This window comes from Balaenoptera borealis, assembly GCF_965194805.1.
Source record: "Balaenoptera borealis genome assembly, chromosome: 3".
Lineage (NCBI taxonomy): Eukaryota > Metazoa > Chordata > Mammalia > Artiodactyla > Balaenopteridae > Balaenoptera > Balaenoptera borealis.
Window position 1 is genome coordinate 123,857,831 of NC_138866.1, and position 19,610 is coordinate 123,877,440.

A 19,610-nucleotide genomic window follows, 5' to 3' on the forward strand; every position below is an offset into this window, starting at 1 on the left:
ATAACTGATTTTTTTTTTTGTACAGCAGGTTCTTATTAGTCATCAATTTTATACACATCAGTGTATACATGTCAATCCCAATCGTCCAATTCATCACACCACCATCCCCGCCTCACCGCTTTCCCAGCTTGGTGTCCATACGTTTGTTCTCTACATCTGTGTCTCAATTTCTGCCCTGCAAACCAGTTCATCTGTACCATTTTTCTAGGTTCCACATATATGCGTTAATATACGATATTTGTTTTTCTCTTTCTGACTTACTTCACTCTGTATGACAGTCTCTACATCCATCCACGTCTCAACAAATGACCCAATTTCATTCCTTTCTTTGGCTGAGTAATATTCCATTGTATATATGTACCACATCTTCTTTATCCATTCATCTGTCAATGGGCATTTAGGTTACTTCCATGACCTGGCTATTGTAAATAGTGCTGCAATGAACATTGCAATGAACATTTGAATTATGGTTTTCTCTGGGTATATGCCAGTAGTGGGATTGCTGGATCATATGATAATTCTATTTTTAGTTCTTTAAGGAACCTCCATACTGTTCTCCATAGTGGCTGTATCAATTTACATTCCCACCAACAGTGCAAGAGGGTCCCCTTTTCTCCACACCCTCTCCAGCATTTGTTGTTTGTAGATTTTCTGATGATGCCCATTCTAACTGGTGTGAGGTGATACCTCATTGTAGTTTTGATTTGCATTTCTCTAATAATTAGTGATGTTGAGCAGCTTTTCATGTGCTTCTTGGCCATCTGTATGCCTTCTTTGGAGAAATATCTATTTAGGTCTTCTGCCCATTTTGAGATTGGGTTGTTTGTTTTTTTAATATTGAGCTGCATGAGCTGTTTATGTATTTTGGAGATTAATCCTTTGTCTGTTGATTCGTTTGCAAATATTTTCTCCCATTCTGAGGGTTGTCTTTTCGTCTTGTTTATGGTTTCCTTTGCTGTGCAAAAGCTTTGAAGTTTCATTAGGTCCCATTTGTTTATTTTTGTTTTTATTTCCATTACTCTAGGAGGTGGATCAAAAAAGATCTTGCTATGATTTATGTCAAAGAGTGTTCTTCCTACATTTTCCTCCAAGACTTTTATAGTGTCCGGTATTATATTTAGGTCTCTAATCCGTTTTGAGTTTATTTTTGTGTATGGTGTTAGGGAGTGTTCTAATTTCATTCTTTAACATGTAGCTGTCCAGTTTTCCCAGCACCACTTATTGAAGAGACTGTCTTTTCTCCATTGTATATCCTTGCCTCCTTTGTCATAGATTAGTTGACCATAGGTGCGTGGGTTTATCTCTGGGCTTCCTATTTTGTTCCATTGATCTATGTTTCTGTTTTTGTGCCAGTACCATATTGTCTTGATTACTATAGCTTTATAGTATAGTCTGAAGTCAGGGAGTCTGATTCCTGCAGCTCCATTTTTTTCCCTCAAGACTGCTTTGGCTGTTTGGGGTCTTTTGTGTCTCCATACAAATTTTAAGATTTTTTGTTCTAGCTCTGTAAAAAATGTCATTGGTAATTTGATAGGGATTGCATTGAATCTGTAGATTGCTTTGGGTAGTAGCGTCATTTTCACAATATTGATTCTTCCAATCCAAGAACATGGTATATCTCTCCATCTGTTGGTATCATCTTTAATTTCTTTCATCAGTGTCTTATAGTTTTCTGCATACAGGTCTTTTGTCTCCCTAGGTAGGTTTATTCCTAGGTATTCTATTCTTTTTGTTGCAGTGGTAAATGGGAGTGTTTCCTTAATTTCTCTTTCAGATTTTTCATCATTAGTGTATAGGAATGCAAGAGATTTCTGTGCATTAATTTTGTATCCTGCAACTTTACCAAATTCATTGATTAGCTCTAGTCGTTTTCTGGTGGCATTTTTAGAATTCTCTCTGTATAGTATCATGTCATCTGCAAACAGTGACAGTTTTACTTCTTCTTTTCCAATTTGTATTCCTTTTATTTCTTTTTCTTCTCTGATTGCTGTGACTAGGACTTCCAAAACTATGTTGAATAATAGTGGTGAGAGTGGGGCTTCCCTGGTGGCGCAGTGGTTGAGAATCTGCCTGCCAATGCAGGCGACACGGGTTCGGGCCCTGGTCTGGGAGGATCCCACATGCCGCAGAGCGACTGGGCCCGTGAGCCACAATTGCTGAGCCTGCACGTCTGGAGCCTGTGCTCCGCAACAAGAGAGGCCGCGATAGCGAGAGGCCCGCGCACCGCGATGAAGAGTGGCCCCCACTTGCCACTGCTAGAGAAAGCCCTCGCACAGAAACGAAGACCCAGCACAGCCATAAATAAATAAATAAAAATTAAAAATCTTTAAAAAAGAAAAAAACAAAAAAAATAGTGGTGAGAGTGGACATCCTTGTCTTGTTCCTGATCTTAGAGGAAATGCTTTCAGTTTTCCAGCATTGAGAATGATGTTTGCTGTGGGTTTGTTGTATACGGCCTTTATTATGTTGAGGTAGGTTCCCTCTATGCCCACTTTCTGGAGAGTTTTTATCCAAGTGGGTGTTGAATTTTGTCAAAAGCTTTTTCTGCATCTATTGAGATGATCATATGGTTTTTATTCTTCAATTTGTTAATATGGTGTATCACATTGATTGATTTGCGTATATTGAAGAATCCTTGCATCCCTGGGATAAATCCCACTTGGTCATGGTGTATGATCCTTTTAACGTGTTGTTGGATTCTGTTTGCTAGTATTTTGTTGAGGATTTTTGCATCTACTGAATTTTTATTTACCATTATACAATGAATGTTTTTAATATCATAACTGTTGTTTGATACTAATCAAATCTGTATAGTATCATATTAATGCATGTACCATAATTTATTTAATCAATTCCCTCCTGCTGATATTTTGTTGTAAATCTCACTGCAGTGTGAATATATTTATAGAGAAATATTGTTGCAGAAGTAAATTACTTACAGTTTTTTTTTTTAACTGAACATTTATTAATTATTAAGTAGACTGGGCTGTGAAACTATTTGGTTGTTCATATAGAATGGAGGCAGGACTATCAGTCTCTGAAAAGCTCTATTTTTGGATGACCAGAACTATAGGAAACTTGAAGCAAGCAACATTTCGGGTAAAAGGAGATGAGATTGCTGTATTTTTCTTACCTTACGCAGTTCCTTGGGGTCTTAAGAAAGGATGTCATTAAGGATTATTTTCTACAGGATATTGTCTCCTTCTGTCCTTACAATAGATTTCAAACTTGGAGTACACACTTTTAGCACTTGGATAGTGTTCAAACATGTAAATTTCATTTTAAATCCAGTTCTTAGATGCTTGAGAGATAGGAATATTGTGATTTCATTTACTCCTTTTAGCAAGCCAAACATAGAATTTTAAGATGCATGTGTACAAATTATTTCTTGTTACAAGATTTTCTAAACTGATTATTGTGGAGAATTTAAAACATTTATAATAGTAGTCAGAATAATATGATAAGCCTCCATGTAATCATCACTCAGCTGTAACAATGATAAACTTATCCTGCCTTATGGACGTTCCATTCACTTTCCACAAATACTCTTTTGAAGTCAATTCCAGATTTCTTCTCATAAGAGCTATTTTAAAATGATTTACCTTCTACTTATACATGCTTATTATAAATGAGAGAATTAAAAATCTATCACAATCATCTAGTGACAACTTTTAGTAATTTGCCACCTTTTTGTTTTAAATAGGTCTTTATTGGAGTATAATTGCTTCACAATACTGTGTTAGTTTCTGTTGCACAGCAAAGCAAATCAGCCATATACATACACATGTCCCCACATCCCCTACCTCTTGAGCCTCCCTCCCATTACCTTATTTTCTTATAGTCATTTTATGCACATATGTATACACATATAAAAATGCAAAAATATATGTATAATTATTATAAAATTTTGTACATAATTGCATTAATTTGGGAAAAGACTTATCTGCTGTAATAGTGACAAAAATACAGTGATTTTAAGAACATAGAAGTTTATTTCTCACAATAAAGTCCTGAGGTAAGCAATCCCAAGTGGTCAGTCCTGAGGTAAGCAGTCCCAAGGCTTTATGCCATGTGGTTTTTCAGAGATCCATCTTCTGTTTCTATTATCCCCTAAGATATGCCCTCCCCTTTAGAGTCAGAGCTGTGTTATAGGCCCTTTTGTGTTCCAGTTTGCAGAAGGGGAAGAAAGTGAATGGTCTTCTAACACTGAACATGAATTCATAGTCCATTGATGAGAATTCAGTCACATGGCTACCACTAGCTATAAGAGGGACTGGGAAATTCAGTTCCTAGCTGAAGAATTGTGTGACTTGCTAAAGCTTTGTTACTGTGCAGCCTGCTGCAGTGCAGTATGTTCCTCTGTACTCTCTATTGCCTGCTTATGGGCAGGCGGATCTAGAGGCTTGATCAGGCTAAGGTTCAACCCATTTGGAAAAACTGTATTTGGTGCTGAGTTCTTTCATCAGGATGAACTTAATGTCTGATTGTCTTTCTTTTTGTGATGTTGACATATTAGCTGTTGATGCTCTTGTGTTTTGATTAATGGATACTTAAATCCATTAATTCATGGAAAAGGAGGTATTGTAATTATACATTTCATTTGCATTTCTTATTTGGAATACATTTATAAAGAGATGCTTTCCCTCATCTACTATTTGCTTACCGAGTGGCAGGTTAAAATTTTGATTATTTACCTGTTTTCAGTATAATGAGTTGGTTTCCTATTATCCTTCAAACGTGTCCACGATTAGTTTTTAAAAAATATATATCATTATAAACTCTGTAATTAAACACTTTTGATGGGTTTCAGTCATTGGAAAATTTCCTTTTTTTAAAGCTCAAATTATGCTATCTTTTGGTCAGTGGGAGCCTCTTAAAGTTTGCTCTCAAGTTCTTTTGACATGAGCCTAGTTGAATTTGTTAGTTACCTTGCTGCTTGGTATGGCAAGACATTTAGTTTATGATTAACTATTTCATTAAGAAGCCCTAATTACTTTTACTGAGAAAGGATATTTTAAGAGCACAAGAAGGGATGGTCATTGCTACTGGGTGGATCACTGTGAACAGAATTAGAGAATAAAGAAATAAAATGTATGTGATATGTTACATACAAGCTCTTATATACATATGTGTGTGCATATATGTGTATTATTTATTAAATGATGATGGACTCATGAACTCTTACAATTCAAATTCAGGACTACATGGGTTTTATTTAACCTCCTCCATATTGTGTCTGTATCTCTTTTCTTCTATACCAAGCATTCAGGGTATAAAGGACACAGGGAATGATAGAATTATAATACCCATAATTTCCTTTACTTCATCCCACATTACACACACAGCAGTCTTAGAATAACATTACTAATAATCCCACCACCAATGTTAATTACTGAGAACAGTTTAAAATTCTTTTCATGTTTTCCCCATTCTCATCTTTTTTTATTAGTAATTCTGTGAAAAGTCTGACATATAGCCATTATATAACTATATTTCTTTAGCTTTTAATCACTAGTGTAGTCTTAGTTCTATAAGTGTATGTGTAATGTTTACCACTAGTCTTATGTCTGTGTCTCTCTAGTCATGTTGGTTTTCTGAGGCTTGTTTTGTAGTAGATTCTTCAGAAAGGTCTTATGAAAGTAATATTCTCTGAGGTTTTTTGGTTTTTTTAAAAATTTATTTATTTATTTTTGGCTGTGTTGGGTCTTCGTTGCTGTGCGCGGGCTTTTCTCTAGTTGCGGCGAGCAGGGGCTACTCTTCATTGTGGTGCGTGGGCTTCTCATTGCGGTGGCTTCTCTTGTTGCGGAGCACGGGCTCTAGGCACACTGGCTTCAGTAGTTGTGGCTTGCGGGCTCTAGAGCGCAGGCTCAGTAGTTGTGGCGCACCGCCTTAGTTGCTCCGTGGCATGTGGGATCTTCCCAGACCAGGGCTCCAACCTGTGTCCCCTGCATTGGCAGGCAGATTCTTAACCACTGTGCCACCAGGGAAGCCCCTCTGTGAGGTTTTTTTAAATGTTGATAACAGTTTATCTGTGCTTTTCATACTTGAAAGTTGGTTTTGCTGGATATAAAATCCTTACCTCACATTTCTTTCTTTAAAAAATACTAAATACATTACAGTAGTCCCCTCTCATCCTTGGAGGATATGTTCCAAGACACTAGTGGATGCCTGAAACCATGGATAGTACCAAATACTATATATACAGTTAATCCTTGAACAACACGGGTTTGAACTATGCGAGTCCACTTATACATGGATTATTTTCAATAAAAGTGATCTGTGGTTGGTTGAATATGCGAACATGGAAGGCCAACTGTAAGATTACATGTAGATTTTTGACTGTGTGGGGATTAGCATCACTAACCCCCATGTTTTTCAAGGGTCAGCTGTATTGTTTTTTCCTATACATAAATACCTGTGATAAAGTTTAATTTATAAATTAAGCAAGTAAGAGAATATCTGAATTGCCAATATCACTACTCCTGTGCTTTGGGACCATTATTAAGTAAAATAGCGTTACTTAAAAACAAGCACTGCCGTACCACAATCCATCTGATAACCTAGATGGCTACTAAGTGACTAACGGGTAGGTACAGCATGGAAACACTGGACAAAGGAAGATTTACATCCAGGCCATGTAGCAGGTTGGTGTGAGACTTCATCACACTACTCAGAACAATACACAATTTAAAACTTATGAATTGTTTATTTCTGGAATTTTCCATTTAATATTTTCAGACCCTGGTGACCACAGGTAACTGAAACCACAGAAAGTGAAACCGAGGATAAGGGGGGACTACTGTACTCCATTTTCTTCTGGCATAAAATATTGCTGTCAAAAGGGCTGATGATAATCTAATTTTTTTTTCATTTTTATTTATTTATTTATTTTTTGGCTGTGTTGGGTCTTCGTTTCTATGCTAGGGCTTTCTCTAGTTGTGGCAAGCGGGGGGCACTCTTCATCGTGGTGCACAGGCCTCTCACTATCGCGGCCTCTCTTGTTGCGGAGCACAGGCTCCAGACGCGCAGGCTCAGTAATTGCGGCTCACGGGCCCAGTTGCTCCACGGCATGTGGGATCTTCCCAGACCAGGGTTTGAACCCGTGTCCGCTGCATTGGCAGGCAGATTCTCAACCACTGCGCCACCAGGGAAGCCCTAATTTTTTTTTATAAATTATATTTTTAGAAATTGTAATATAGTATGTCTTGGTATTAGCCACTCTGGGTCAACATTTTCAGATATGTGGTGTACTCTTTCAATATTTAATTATATTCTTTTTCAGGAAAGTTTTCTTGAATTATAGCTTTTAATATTTGATTTGTTCCCTTGGTTTGATTTTCTTTTTCAGGCACTCCTATTCAGTTTGTTGCATCTTTCCCTATCTTCTGTATTTCCACTTACTCACAAATAATTTTTATTTCTTTTGCTTTAAGTATTTTTCTACTTTTTATCTTTTAGTTGTCTGAGGCATTATTTGTTGTGTTTATCACTCTTTTGTCATCTATTTTATCTTCATTTCTTAAATGATTTATTTTCTTTTGCAGTCTTCATTGAGTTTTGTGACCTAAATGCTGAGTTTTTAGGATGGCGATTTGTGTTAGAACATCTTCTGTATTTGTTTTAGTTTATTTTGAAATAGAAGGTTACATTTTGATCTTTTCTGTGGATTTTTTGGTGTGTTTTCATTGTTGTAGTGTTGCTATTCTACTTATTTTCTTTTTCTTTTAATAAGTTTGACATTTGACCTTGATACTTTTGTATTGCTTATTTTTATGTGGAATTGGTTTTATAAGACTTTTATGAGTTGTGACTCAGGGTACCTATTCTAACTTCTTAGAGCTCCCTCTTCTATTGTTTTTGTGAAAAATATAGTGACTTGCTTTCTAAAATTTCTTGATTCTGTTTCCCTGCTCTGCTTTTATTGAGGCTTTTTCCCCCTTTGTCTCAATTATCCCTGAGGCTTCCCTGGTGGCGCAGTGGTTGAGAATCCGCCTGCCAATGCAGGGGACACGGGTTCGAGCCCTGGTCTGGGAAGATCCCACATGCTGCAGATCAACTGGGCCCGTGAGCCACAACTACTGAGCCTGCGCGTCTGGAGCCTGTGCTCCGCAACAAGAGAGGCCATGATAGTGAGAGGCCCGCGCACTGCGATGAAGAGTGGCCCCCGCTCGCTGCAACTAGAGGAAGCCCTCACACAGAAACGAAGACCCAACACAGCCATAAATAAAAATAAAATTAAAAAAAAAAAGAAAAGAACAAAACCTTGGAAGATTCCCCTCCTCCCCATCCTCCTGTCACTCTCTACTAAAAACCCCTCTCCTCATTAAAAAAAAAAGAAAAAAAAATTTTAACTATAGGAGTATTTATTGCCCTGGTATTTATTATATGGAATAAATAAAATAAATCCAAATATCTAACAAAAAAGCATTTAGTAAAATTAGGTGTACTGCTATAATCAGTAGATTATGTTCTAGAACATTATTTAATGGTATGAATATACTTGTAACATTAAATTTAAAAAGCAGATTATAAAATATTCTAAAAGGTATGCCCATTTTAATAAAAATATATATGAAGAAAAATGTCTGGATGATATACTCAAATAATTATTTTTAGGTGTTAAGATTATGAGATTTTTATTTCTTAGTTTTATTCATATTTTCTATAATTAACACATTGATTTTGTATTAAGAAAAAAGTTAAGTCAAACAAAAATATATATTCTCATTTGTTTTTAGTTTTGAGGTTTTTAAAAAATTAACATAAATTTGAGTGTATGATGTGTGTTGTATGTGTGAATGTGTATGTAAATGTAATGTCTTTTTAAAAGATACAATTTTTTTGTTCTGGATAGAATCCAAATATTTCTATATAATGTCTGCATTTTCGTAATAAGGATCCTATTAATACTTAATGGATTCTATTAGATATGTAAATAACATTTATGTACAACTGAAAATAGCATAATTGAACTTTTCACGAAATTGAAGATGTCATTTATAAGATTTCCTTTCCTTAACGCAGTGATAGAAATTAGATGTCAGAAACTCAGCCCACATGAGCAGTGTAGGGGGAGGGAATGTGGAGTAGTAAAAAAGGTTGGTCTTGTGAAGTCAGCCAGTTGTGGTTTTGAACTTGAGTTTTGTGATCATGGACATAATATTGAACCTCTTTGAGCCTTTGTTACATATCTGTAAAATGTAAACATATTGCCACCTGTTCTATGGGGTTGTGAAGATTTTAGGAAATAATGTATGCACTTTAGCCCTTTGCTGATCACAGTAAGTATTTAATAAATGATTAAATAAAGAAAATAATTGCTTCTGCATTTGAGAGAATATTTTCTGCCTTTAGTTGTGGAGTTTCTGTTTTGCTTTTTTGGTAGGTTTACGAATTGAAAAGTTTCTTTTTTTATTGAAGTATGGTTGATTTACAATCTTATATTAGTGTCAGTTGTACAACACAGTGAATCAATATTTACATAGATTATACTCCATTTACAGTTATATGTTATATAACATATATATATTTATATTCCCTGTGCTGTACACTACATCCTTGTATCTTATTTATTTCATAATTAGTAGCTTGTACCTCTTAATCCCCTTCCATTGTCTTGCCCCTCCCCATTCCTTGCCCCAGTGGTAACCACTAGTTTGTTCTCTGTGACTGTGAGTCTGTTTCTGTTTTGTTATATACATTTGTTTTATTTTTTGGATTCCACATATAAGAGAGAACATAAAAGATTTGTCTTTCTCTGTCTGACTTCACTAAGCATAAAAGTTTCATAATGAGCACAACTCTATGACTCAAACTCATTTTCCAGCCATATATGTAAGGTACTAGTCAAGAATATAGACTCCATAATCATACTGTCTGGGTTTAAACTTAGGCTCTATCACTACTACCTGCAAAGCCGCTTAGTCATGATCTTGACCTTTTAACTTCAGGAAAGTTATTTGATTCTGTGTTTGTTTCCTCATAGTTAAAATGGGAATAATAACAATATATACCTTCTAGTATAGTTTAAAGGACTGAATGATAATATGTAAAGTGCTTACCTCAATGTATGTTGTAGAATAAACCCTCATAAATACTATTTTTGTCTTTTTTTTAATTGAGATATAATTGACAGAACATTTGTGTTAGTTTTAGGTGTACAACATAATGTTTGATATACATAGTGTGTGAAATGTAAACTTACTTACCATATAAGTTTAGTTAAAGTCTATGACCACACATAGTTAACAATTTTTTTTTCTTGTGATGAGAACTTTCAGGATCTATTCTCTTAGCAACTTTCAAATATACAATACAGTATTGTTAACTATAGTCACTATGTTGTACATTACATTCCCAGGATTTATTTATCTTATAACTGGAAGTTTGTACGTTTTGACCACCTTCATTCATTTGACCACAAATACTATTTTAGACCTTATTGCCTCACCCTCTTCTAATCATTCATTTAACATTTACTTATTGAGTGCCTACCATATGCCAGGCACAGTACCAGACACTGAAACACCACTGAGCAAAACGAAGTCAGTGCCCTCATGAAACTTATATTCTAGTGCAGGAGATTGCAAATGAATATTGATGTTAGGCACTAATATTAGACAAGTCCTATGAAGAAAAATAAAATAAGAAGATGGCAAATAATAGAAGGTGTTACTTAAGATTGGGTGTTCATTTTACCTAAGACTATGCAAGTACTTGGAGAAGAATATTCTTGGCTAAGGAAACAAGAGTCCTGATGCAATACCATTCCTGATGAATGTGAGGAACAACAGCATCCACTCCACTGTGGATAGAAAGGAGTGAACAAAGGAGAGAGTAGTGTAAGATGAGGTGAGAGAGGTTGATGATGTGGGGGCTTAGTAGGCCATGGTAAGGACTTTGGATTTGACCCTAAATGTGTTGAGAACTCAAGATTTTGATAAGACGAATGATATGATGTGATTTATATTTTTAAAAGTTGCTGATTTTGTAAAGAAAAGATTTGGAGATCATAGAAGCTGCAAGAACATTTAAGAGGCGATTGTGATAATATGGATGAGAGCTGATGATGCCTTAGACTAGGTGATGGTGGTGGGGAGAAGTGATTGGATTGGGATTAATATGGGTATATTTGAAAGTAGAGCTGATAGGATTTACTAGTGTATTAAATGTGAGCAATTGTACAAATAGTGGTACCATTTACTGAACACTCTAAGAGCAATTTATTTTGGGAGCGTAAGAGTTTTGTTGTAGAATATTATTTTGGAAATGCTTATTGTGGAAATATTGTACTTAAGTGGAGATTTTCAGGAGACAGTTTGATATAGGAATGGAGTTCAGGGGAGAGGTCTGGACTAGGGATAAAAATTTGGGAATTGCCTGTGTGAATAATATTTCAAGTCACTGCACTTGATGGATAAGTTTGAATAGAGAAGAGGGAGGATCTGAGGATAGGTCTGAGATGTTTAACATTTTCCAGTCAAGAAGAGGAAAAGGATCTAGCAAGGAAAACGTAGAAGGTACAGCTGGAGTTAGGAGGACAATGTGATGTCTAGTAACCTAGTGAAGAAAGAGTGTCAGGGAGGAAGAAGTGATCTACAGTTCTAATGGTGTTGGAAATTTAAGGAGAGGGTCTAAAATAATTTCTAGGAAGGAGAATGTGGGTAAAGCAGACTCAGGTTGCTTGATTGCCTGGCAATACTGGAGCCCATTTGAAGTGTAATGTCATAAATTTAAAGTTAGAGTAGTCAACATGGTTTGTAATTATAGCCATATTAATCTGCTCGGTTATGGGTACAGAGTAGGGAAAGAGTTGGATTTAGGGTTAGGATTTTTCCATGCAAGTATGAAAGAAGAACAGAGGGGCAAGCGAGTTGTGTACATGCAAGGGAGTGATTACAGTGATGAGCTGTAAAATCCAAGATGGCTAAGGAGGGCAGTGGGGCCAACTTCTGCTGCCAGTAACCACCTTCCACTTTCTCATCTCTGCCTGTTTTCTGAGATACCCTTTTCCTTTCTCCTTCCTGCCACCTTTACCAACTACCAGCCCAAACAAATACACACATCCCCAATATCCATATGTTCAAATTCAGTCCATCCTTCAAGGGATAGCAGACGTGGTGCTTCCTTCTTAAAATCTTTCCTCTTCACCCTGAGTGAACAGTGATCTTGTTTCCCCTTTTGAGCTCCTATAGCACTCTAACTCTCAAGCTTGGTATTATATATTTGTGTACATATTTTACCTCTCCTACTGCAGTGTAGGGTTGCAAGGCAGAGGGATATGTCGCTGTATCCTTAGCATTTAGCACAATTGATGTGCAGCAAAGGTTTGATGAGTCAATGAAAATCTCAAGTAAAACAGTTTCTTCAATTTTTCCCCAAGCAATTTTTGAAACCAGTATTTCATAGAGATTACTTTTACTTTCATCTATATATTCTTTTATACTCACTGTAGTCTGTACCAGTGCTATGTTATTTCTTAATCATCATCATCATCACCATTATTTCATTTATTTATCTTGCAGGAGCACCTTTCCTTAAAGAAGTATATTATTGACATTGTGGTTGAAAGTGCAGCTCCACCAGAGCCTTTGAAAGATGGAGAAGAGCGGCAAAAAAACAAAAAAAAAGCCAAAAAGATAAAAGCCCGGATGAACTTCAGGTACTAAAAATATCCTTAAAAACAAAGAAAAACTCTTAGTGATGTATCTTTTTTAATGTAAATCCAAGGAAGACCCTCTCTCCCCGCCAAAAAAGTCTAAACTTGTTTGCTTCAAGAAAGCCTTGAAAATAACACTGATGAGCCTAATTTATAGCCACTTTCTTTGATTGAGAAAGAAAACTGCATATCGATCTAAAGCCCTTGCTTTCACCTGTTAAGAGCTCTTCTTATAATTGGATGCCAAAGCCCTGCCAAACTTGTGCCTCCTTCAGCATACAATAGTATGTTTAAGTATGTGTAAACCAAGCCTATTTTTCTTTCCAACTATTGATTTTTAAATGAAGTATCAAAGAAAATCAATAGCAATCAACAAATAGAAGTCTGCTGGCTGTAGTGTCAAATCCCATGACTAGGTTTAATCAATTTGGTAGCCTGTCACAACAAGAAAAAGTTCAAGAAATATCTTGAAATGGAAAGTGAGTTGTCAGATCTGTAGTTTATCATCTGCCTCCAAAGTGATATCTGAGGATCAGACAGCTGTGTAGTATATCATTACCTCACAAGCTTTGAGCATCGTCTGATGACTGATGAGTCTTGTTCGAGGACACAGATGTAGTTCCTCCTTAGAAGATAGTTCTTTGCTATTTGAAGGAAGGTAGTCTGAATATGTTGTTATACCTTTATTCCCAAATGGTTTGAAAGATAGAGAAGCTTCACCCATGGGATTACAGAAATACAGGTCTAGAATAATGGTGAACAGGGGTTATCTCTCTATAGTTTCCAATTTCAGATTGTAATTTTAAAAGGTGTCCATTTCATCTATAGAATCAGTGAAAACTTGAGAGTACTCATTCAGGCAAAGAATAGAAAAGGCTTTTTTGATTGTATTTTTTGAAGTTCCTCCAAGTTTCTAAAACTAGTTTTGCAGTATATACTTCAGGGTATTACTGACCTTCATTTCTAGTTTGTGCTAAGAACTTGCTGACATCCTGAAATGCTGTAGAGTCCATTCTTCGGACCTTTCTTTTTTTTCCTCTGTGTACATGTTCCCTTGGCTAGTTGACCCAGTTCTGTGGCTTTAAATATTCTCCATTTGCTGATGACTACCAATTTTATATATCTTTAGTTTTACTCAAACTTAGTATGTCCAAACAACAAACTCCTGCTTTCTTCTCTGCAACACCCCTCCCGAAAAAAAACCCGTTCTTGTCCCATAGTCTTCTCTATCGTAATGACCAGGTACTCTGTTCTAGTTGTGTATGCCAAAACCCTTGAAGTTGTCCTTGACCTTTTTCTTTCTCCCACACTACTCATCCAATCTAACTGAAAATAATGTTAGCTTTGCTTTAAAATACATTCAGAATTTGACTGTCTTTCTCTAGCATTACTACTTCCTCCTTCAACCAAGCCTCCGTCATATCTCACCTGGATTATTGCCGTACTCCTCTGACTAGTTTCTTTGTTTCTATCCTTGGCTCCTTACTGTCTATTCCAAACACGCTAGCCAAAGGGGGGAACCTGTTAAAATGTGATCTGTCACGTCACTTCTCTTCTCAAAACCTCAGGGCTTTTAAACTTCAGTTTTCCTCTTCCTGGACGGCTCTTCCTTCTTATATCTATAGAGCTTAGCTCCCTTACCTCCTTCAGGTCTTTGCTCAAATGTCACCTTTTCACTGAGGTCCTTCAGGGAAGTATAGTATAGTTTTATATATATTTATATATATATATATATATATATATATATATATATATATATATATATATACACACATACATACACACACACACATATATATTAATATAATATATCTAGTAATATAATATATATTATATATATAGTAATAATGCTAGTTTATTAAAGAAAATCTTTAAGTTATAGGAAAAAAACTATAATTCTGATACTAATATTTTGGCATATATATCCTTTTTATGCATACTTCTCTGTATCTATAGACTTTTTTTTTCGTTGCAGTATGATTTATTTAAGTGAAAGTAGAGATCTCTAATGTACAGATTGTTTAGTTTTGCCAAATCTAGATACTCATGTAAGCCATACTCCTATCAAAGTTTAGAACATTTCCATTACTCCACAGAGTGTCTTTGTGTCTCTTTCCAGTCAGTCTTCCACCACTCCTGGTGCTTGGTAACCACTGATCTGCTTTCTATCATTATAGATTAGTTTTTCCTGTTCTAGAAATACATACAAATGAAATCAGATTCCTTTGTGGCTGGCTTCTTTTACTAAGTACAGTTGATCCTTGAACAATGAGAGGGTTAGGGGCACTGACTCTCCATACAGTAAAAAAATCCACATATAACTTATTGGTCCTCCGTATCTGCAGTTCCTCTGTATCCATGTTTCCACAGCCATGGGTTAAACCAACCAGGGATTGTGTAGTACTATAGTATTTGCTCTTGGAAACAATCCATGTATAAGTAGACCCACATAGTTAAAAGCCATGTCGTTCAAGGGTCAACTGTATACTGTTTTTCAGACTTATCTGTGTTGTGGCATGTATATAGTTTGTTCTTTTTCATTGCTGAACATATCCATTGTGTGCATGTCCCACAAATTTTTATCTGTTCATATGTTGCTAGACATTTGGGTTTCCAATTTTTGGCATTTGTAAATTAAGCTCCTATCAAGTCTTTGGGTGTATACACATTTTCATTTCTCTTGGGTAAATACTTAAAAGTATAATACCACACTGTTTTCCACAGTGGTTGTACTGTTTTACACTCCCATCAGCAAACTGTGGGAGTTCCAGTTGCTCAGCAATTTGTCAGTACTTGGTATTGTGAGTTTTTAAAATTCTAACCTAATTCCAGTGTGAGCATAGTGGTATCTCATTGTGATTCTGATTTGTATTTTCCTAGTGACTAATGATATGTATTGAGTATCTTTCCATGTGCTTTTTAACCATTCATATCTTCCTTTATGATGTGTCTGTTGAAGGTTTTTGCACATGTTAAAAGTTGTTTGTCACTTTATTTTTGAGTTGTTAATATATTCTAGCTACACGTTCTTTGTCAGATATGTGTCTTATGAATTTTTTTCTGAATCTGGAGCTTGCCTATACATTTTGTTAATGATAGCTTTTAATAAGCAAAAGTTTTAAAATTGTGACGAAGTCTATTTTACCAATATGTTCTTTTTTGTTCTTGTACTTTCTGGGTTCTGTCTAAGAGGTTTTTGTCTGACCAGAGGTTAAAAAGCCTCCATATTTTTTTTCTAGAAGCCTTGTAATTTTAGCTTTGGCATTTAGATTTATGATCCATCTCAAATAAATTAGTGGGTATGATAGGAAGCATTGGTCCAAGTTTATTTTTCCATATGGATGCTACCAACAAGGGCTTAACTTCTAAAATATACAAACAGCTCATACAACTCAATAAGAAAAAAAAAACAACTCAGTCGAAAAATGGGCAGAAGACCTAAATAGACGTTTCTCCAAAGAAGAAATACAGATGGCCAATACACACATGAAAAGATGCTCAACATCGCTAATTATTAGAGAAATGCAAATCAAAACTACAGTGAGGTATCACCTCACACTGGTCAGAATGGCCATCATCACTGATCATGCAAGAGGCTATGCATGTTCAGGGCAGTAGGTGTATAGGAAATCTCTGTAACTTTCAATTTTACTGTGATCCTAAATCTGCTCTAAAAACTAGTTTAAAAAAAATTCCCATATTTTATTAAGCCTGTATGGATCTGTAGTGACATACACTTTTTCATTCCTAAAAATTGTAATTGTTGTTTTTTTTCTTTTTTCTTTGATCGCTCTGTCCAGGAATTTATCAGTTTTATTAATCTTTTCAAGAATGAACTTTTGCAGTCATTGATTTTTCTCTACTTTTTTGTTTTCTATTTTATTGATTTATGTACTTTTTTTTACCTGTCTTTATATTTATTTTGCCTTTTCTCCTAAATTCCTAAGGTGGAAGCTTAGATTACTGACTTGAAACCTCTCTTCTTTTCTAATATTTGAAATTACACCTATAAAATTTCCTCTAAGCCCTGCTTAAACTGTATTCCAGTATTTTCGATATTGTGTCTTAATTTTCATTCAGTTCAAAATATTTTTCAATTTCACTGACCCATTGGCTACTTAGAAATGTATTGCTTAATTTCCAAATAATTGGCAACTTTTCATGTATCTTTTTGCCTTTTTTTCCTGTGGTCAGAGATGCTACTGCACACAATTTCAATTCCTTTAAATTTATTGAGACTTTTATCTTCAGCATCTGATCTGGTCTATCTTGGTCAATGCTGCATGTTTACTTGAAAAACATGTATATTTTGCTTGTGGTAGTGCGTTTTCTGTAGTGTCACTTAGGTGTGTTTGGTTGATAGTGTTGTTAAAATCTGTATTTTATCTCTGGTATTGTCCATTTCATCTTGTATCAGTTACATAAAGAAGAATATTAACATTTCTAAATATAATTGTGGATTTATCTATTTCTCACGTTAGTTTTTTCCAGTGTTGCTTCAAATTTTGAAGTTTTATTGCTAGATATATACAAATTTAGTATTATTTTATCTTCTTGACAAATTGATCACATTACCATTATAAAGTGTCCTTCTTTATATCTGGTACTATCCCTTATGCTGAAGTCCACTTTTTCTAATGCTAATAATTACCATTTCCACTTATTATTTACATGATAAATTTTTTCCAATTCTTTTAGTTTTAAACTTACAACTGTGTCTTTTTATATATTTTGAGCAGCTCCTATAATTGTCATATGATTTAATCTTCCCTTTTTATCCGGTGTAACAGTGTCTGTTATTTGCAGTTTTTAATCAATTTACATTTAATGAAATTATTGCTGGGGTTGTTTTAAGTCTACCATCTCACTGTTCTCTATTCATCTGTAAATATTTATGCACCCAACATAGGAGCACCTATATTAAATATATAAAGCAAGTATTAATAGATGTAAAAAACAGATTGATAGCAATACATTAATAGCATATGACTTCAGTACCCCAATTTAGCAATGGATAGGTCATCAAAACAGAAAATCAGTAAGGGGGCACTGGCCTTAAACAACACATTAGACCAGATAGACTTAACAGATATGTATAGCCATTCCATCCCAAGACTGCAGAATTTACATTCTTCTCAAATGCACATGGAACATTCTCTAGGATGGATCACATGCTAGGACACAAAACAAGTCTCATTGAATTTAAGAAGATTGAAATCATTTAAAACATTTTCTGACCACAATGGTATGAAACTGGAAATCAACTACAAGAAGAAAACTGAAAACAAAAACCACACATATGGAGACTAAACAACATGAAACTAACTAATCAGTGGGTCAACAAAGAAATCAAAGAGAAAGTCAAAAAAATATCAATACCTTGAGATAAATAAAAATGGAAAAACAACCTTTGAAAACCTATGGGTTGCAGCAAAAGTAGTTCTAAGAGGGAATTTATAGAGATACAGACCTACTTCAAGAAACAAGAAAAATCTCCAATAAATAATCTAACCTTACACCTAGAGCAACTAGAAAGAGAAGAAGAAATGAGGGCCAAAGTTAGTAGAAAGAAGGAAATAATAAAGATCAGAGCAGATTTATTCCTTGGTATTTTATTCTTTTTGTTGCAATGGTAAATGGGAGTGTTTTCTTAATTTCTCTTTCAGATTTTTCATCATTAGTGTATAGGAATGCAAGAGATTTCTGTGCATGAATTTTGTATCCTGCTACTACCAAATTCATTGATTAGCTCTAGTCGTTTTCTGGTAGCATCTTTAGGATTCTCTCTGTATAGTATCATGTTATCTGCAAACAGTGACAGTTTTAATTCTTCTTTTCTGATTTGGATTCCTTTTATTTCTTTTTCTTCTCTGATTGCTGTGGCTAAAACTTCCAAAACTATGTTGAATAATAGTGATGAGAGTGGGCAGCCTTGTCTTGTTCTGATCTTAGTGGAAATGGTTTTTTACCATTGAGAACGATGTTGGCTGTGGGTTTATCATATATGGCCTTTATTATGTTGAGGTAAGTTCCCTCTATGCCCGCTTTCTGGAGGGTTTTTTATCATACATGGGTGTTGAATTTTGTCGAAAGCTTTTTCTGCATCTATTGATATGATCATATGGTTTTTCTCCTTTAGTTTGTTAATATGGTTTATCACATTGATTTGTGTATATTGAAGAATCCTTGCATTCCTGGGATAAACCCCACTTGATCATGGTGTATGATCCTTTTAATGTGCTTTTGGATTCTGTTTGCTAGTATTTTGTTGAGGATTTTTGCATCTATGTTCATCAGTGATATTGGCCTGTAGATTTCATTTTTTGTGACATCTTTGCCTGATTTTGGTATCAGGATGTTAGTGGCCTACACTATGGAGAACAGTATGGAGGTTCCTTAAAAAGCTAAAAATAGAACTACCATATGACCCAGCAATCCCACTACTGGGCATATACCCTGAGAAAACCATAATTCCCAAAGAGTCATGTACCACAATGTTCATTGCAGCTCTAATTACAATAGCCAGGACATGGAAACAACGTAATGTCCATCGACAGATGAATGGATAAAGAAGATGTGGCACTTATATACAATGGAATATTACTCAACCATAAAAAGAAATGAAATTGAGTTATTTGTAGTGAGGTGGATGGACCTAGAGTCTGTCATACAGAGAGTGAAGTAAGTCAGAAAGAGAAAAAAAAATACCATATGCTAACATATATATATGGAATCCAACAAAAAAAAAAAGAAAATGGTTCTGAAGAGCCTAGGGGCAGGACAGGAATAAAGACACAGATGCAGAGAATGGACTTGAGGACATGGGGAGGGTGAAGGGTAAGCTGGGATGAAGTGAGAGTGTGGCATGGACATATATACACTACCAAATGTAAAATAGATAGCTAGTGGGAAGGAGCCGCATAGCACAGGGAGATCAGCTGAGTGCTTTGTG

At 35.3% G+C, this 19,610-nt stretch overlaps 1 protein-coding gene across 8 annotated transcripts in view; it reads left to right on the forward strand.

Moving 5' to 3' along the window:
* SCAPER (S-phase cyclin A associated protein in the ER) overlaps positions 1-19,610 on the forward strand; it is a 487,034-nt gene that overhangs the window by 212,439 nt on the left and 254,985 nt on the right. For all 8 annotated transcript variants that reach the window (XM_082386958.1, XM_082386962.1, XM_082386961.1 and 5 more), the window contains one exon: positions 12,525-12,661. In XM_082386958.1, the coding sequence (XP_082243084.1) occupies positions 12,525-12,661 (137 nt within the window). The remainder of the gene's footprint in view (positions 1-12,524; positions 12,662-19,610) is intronic.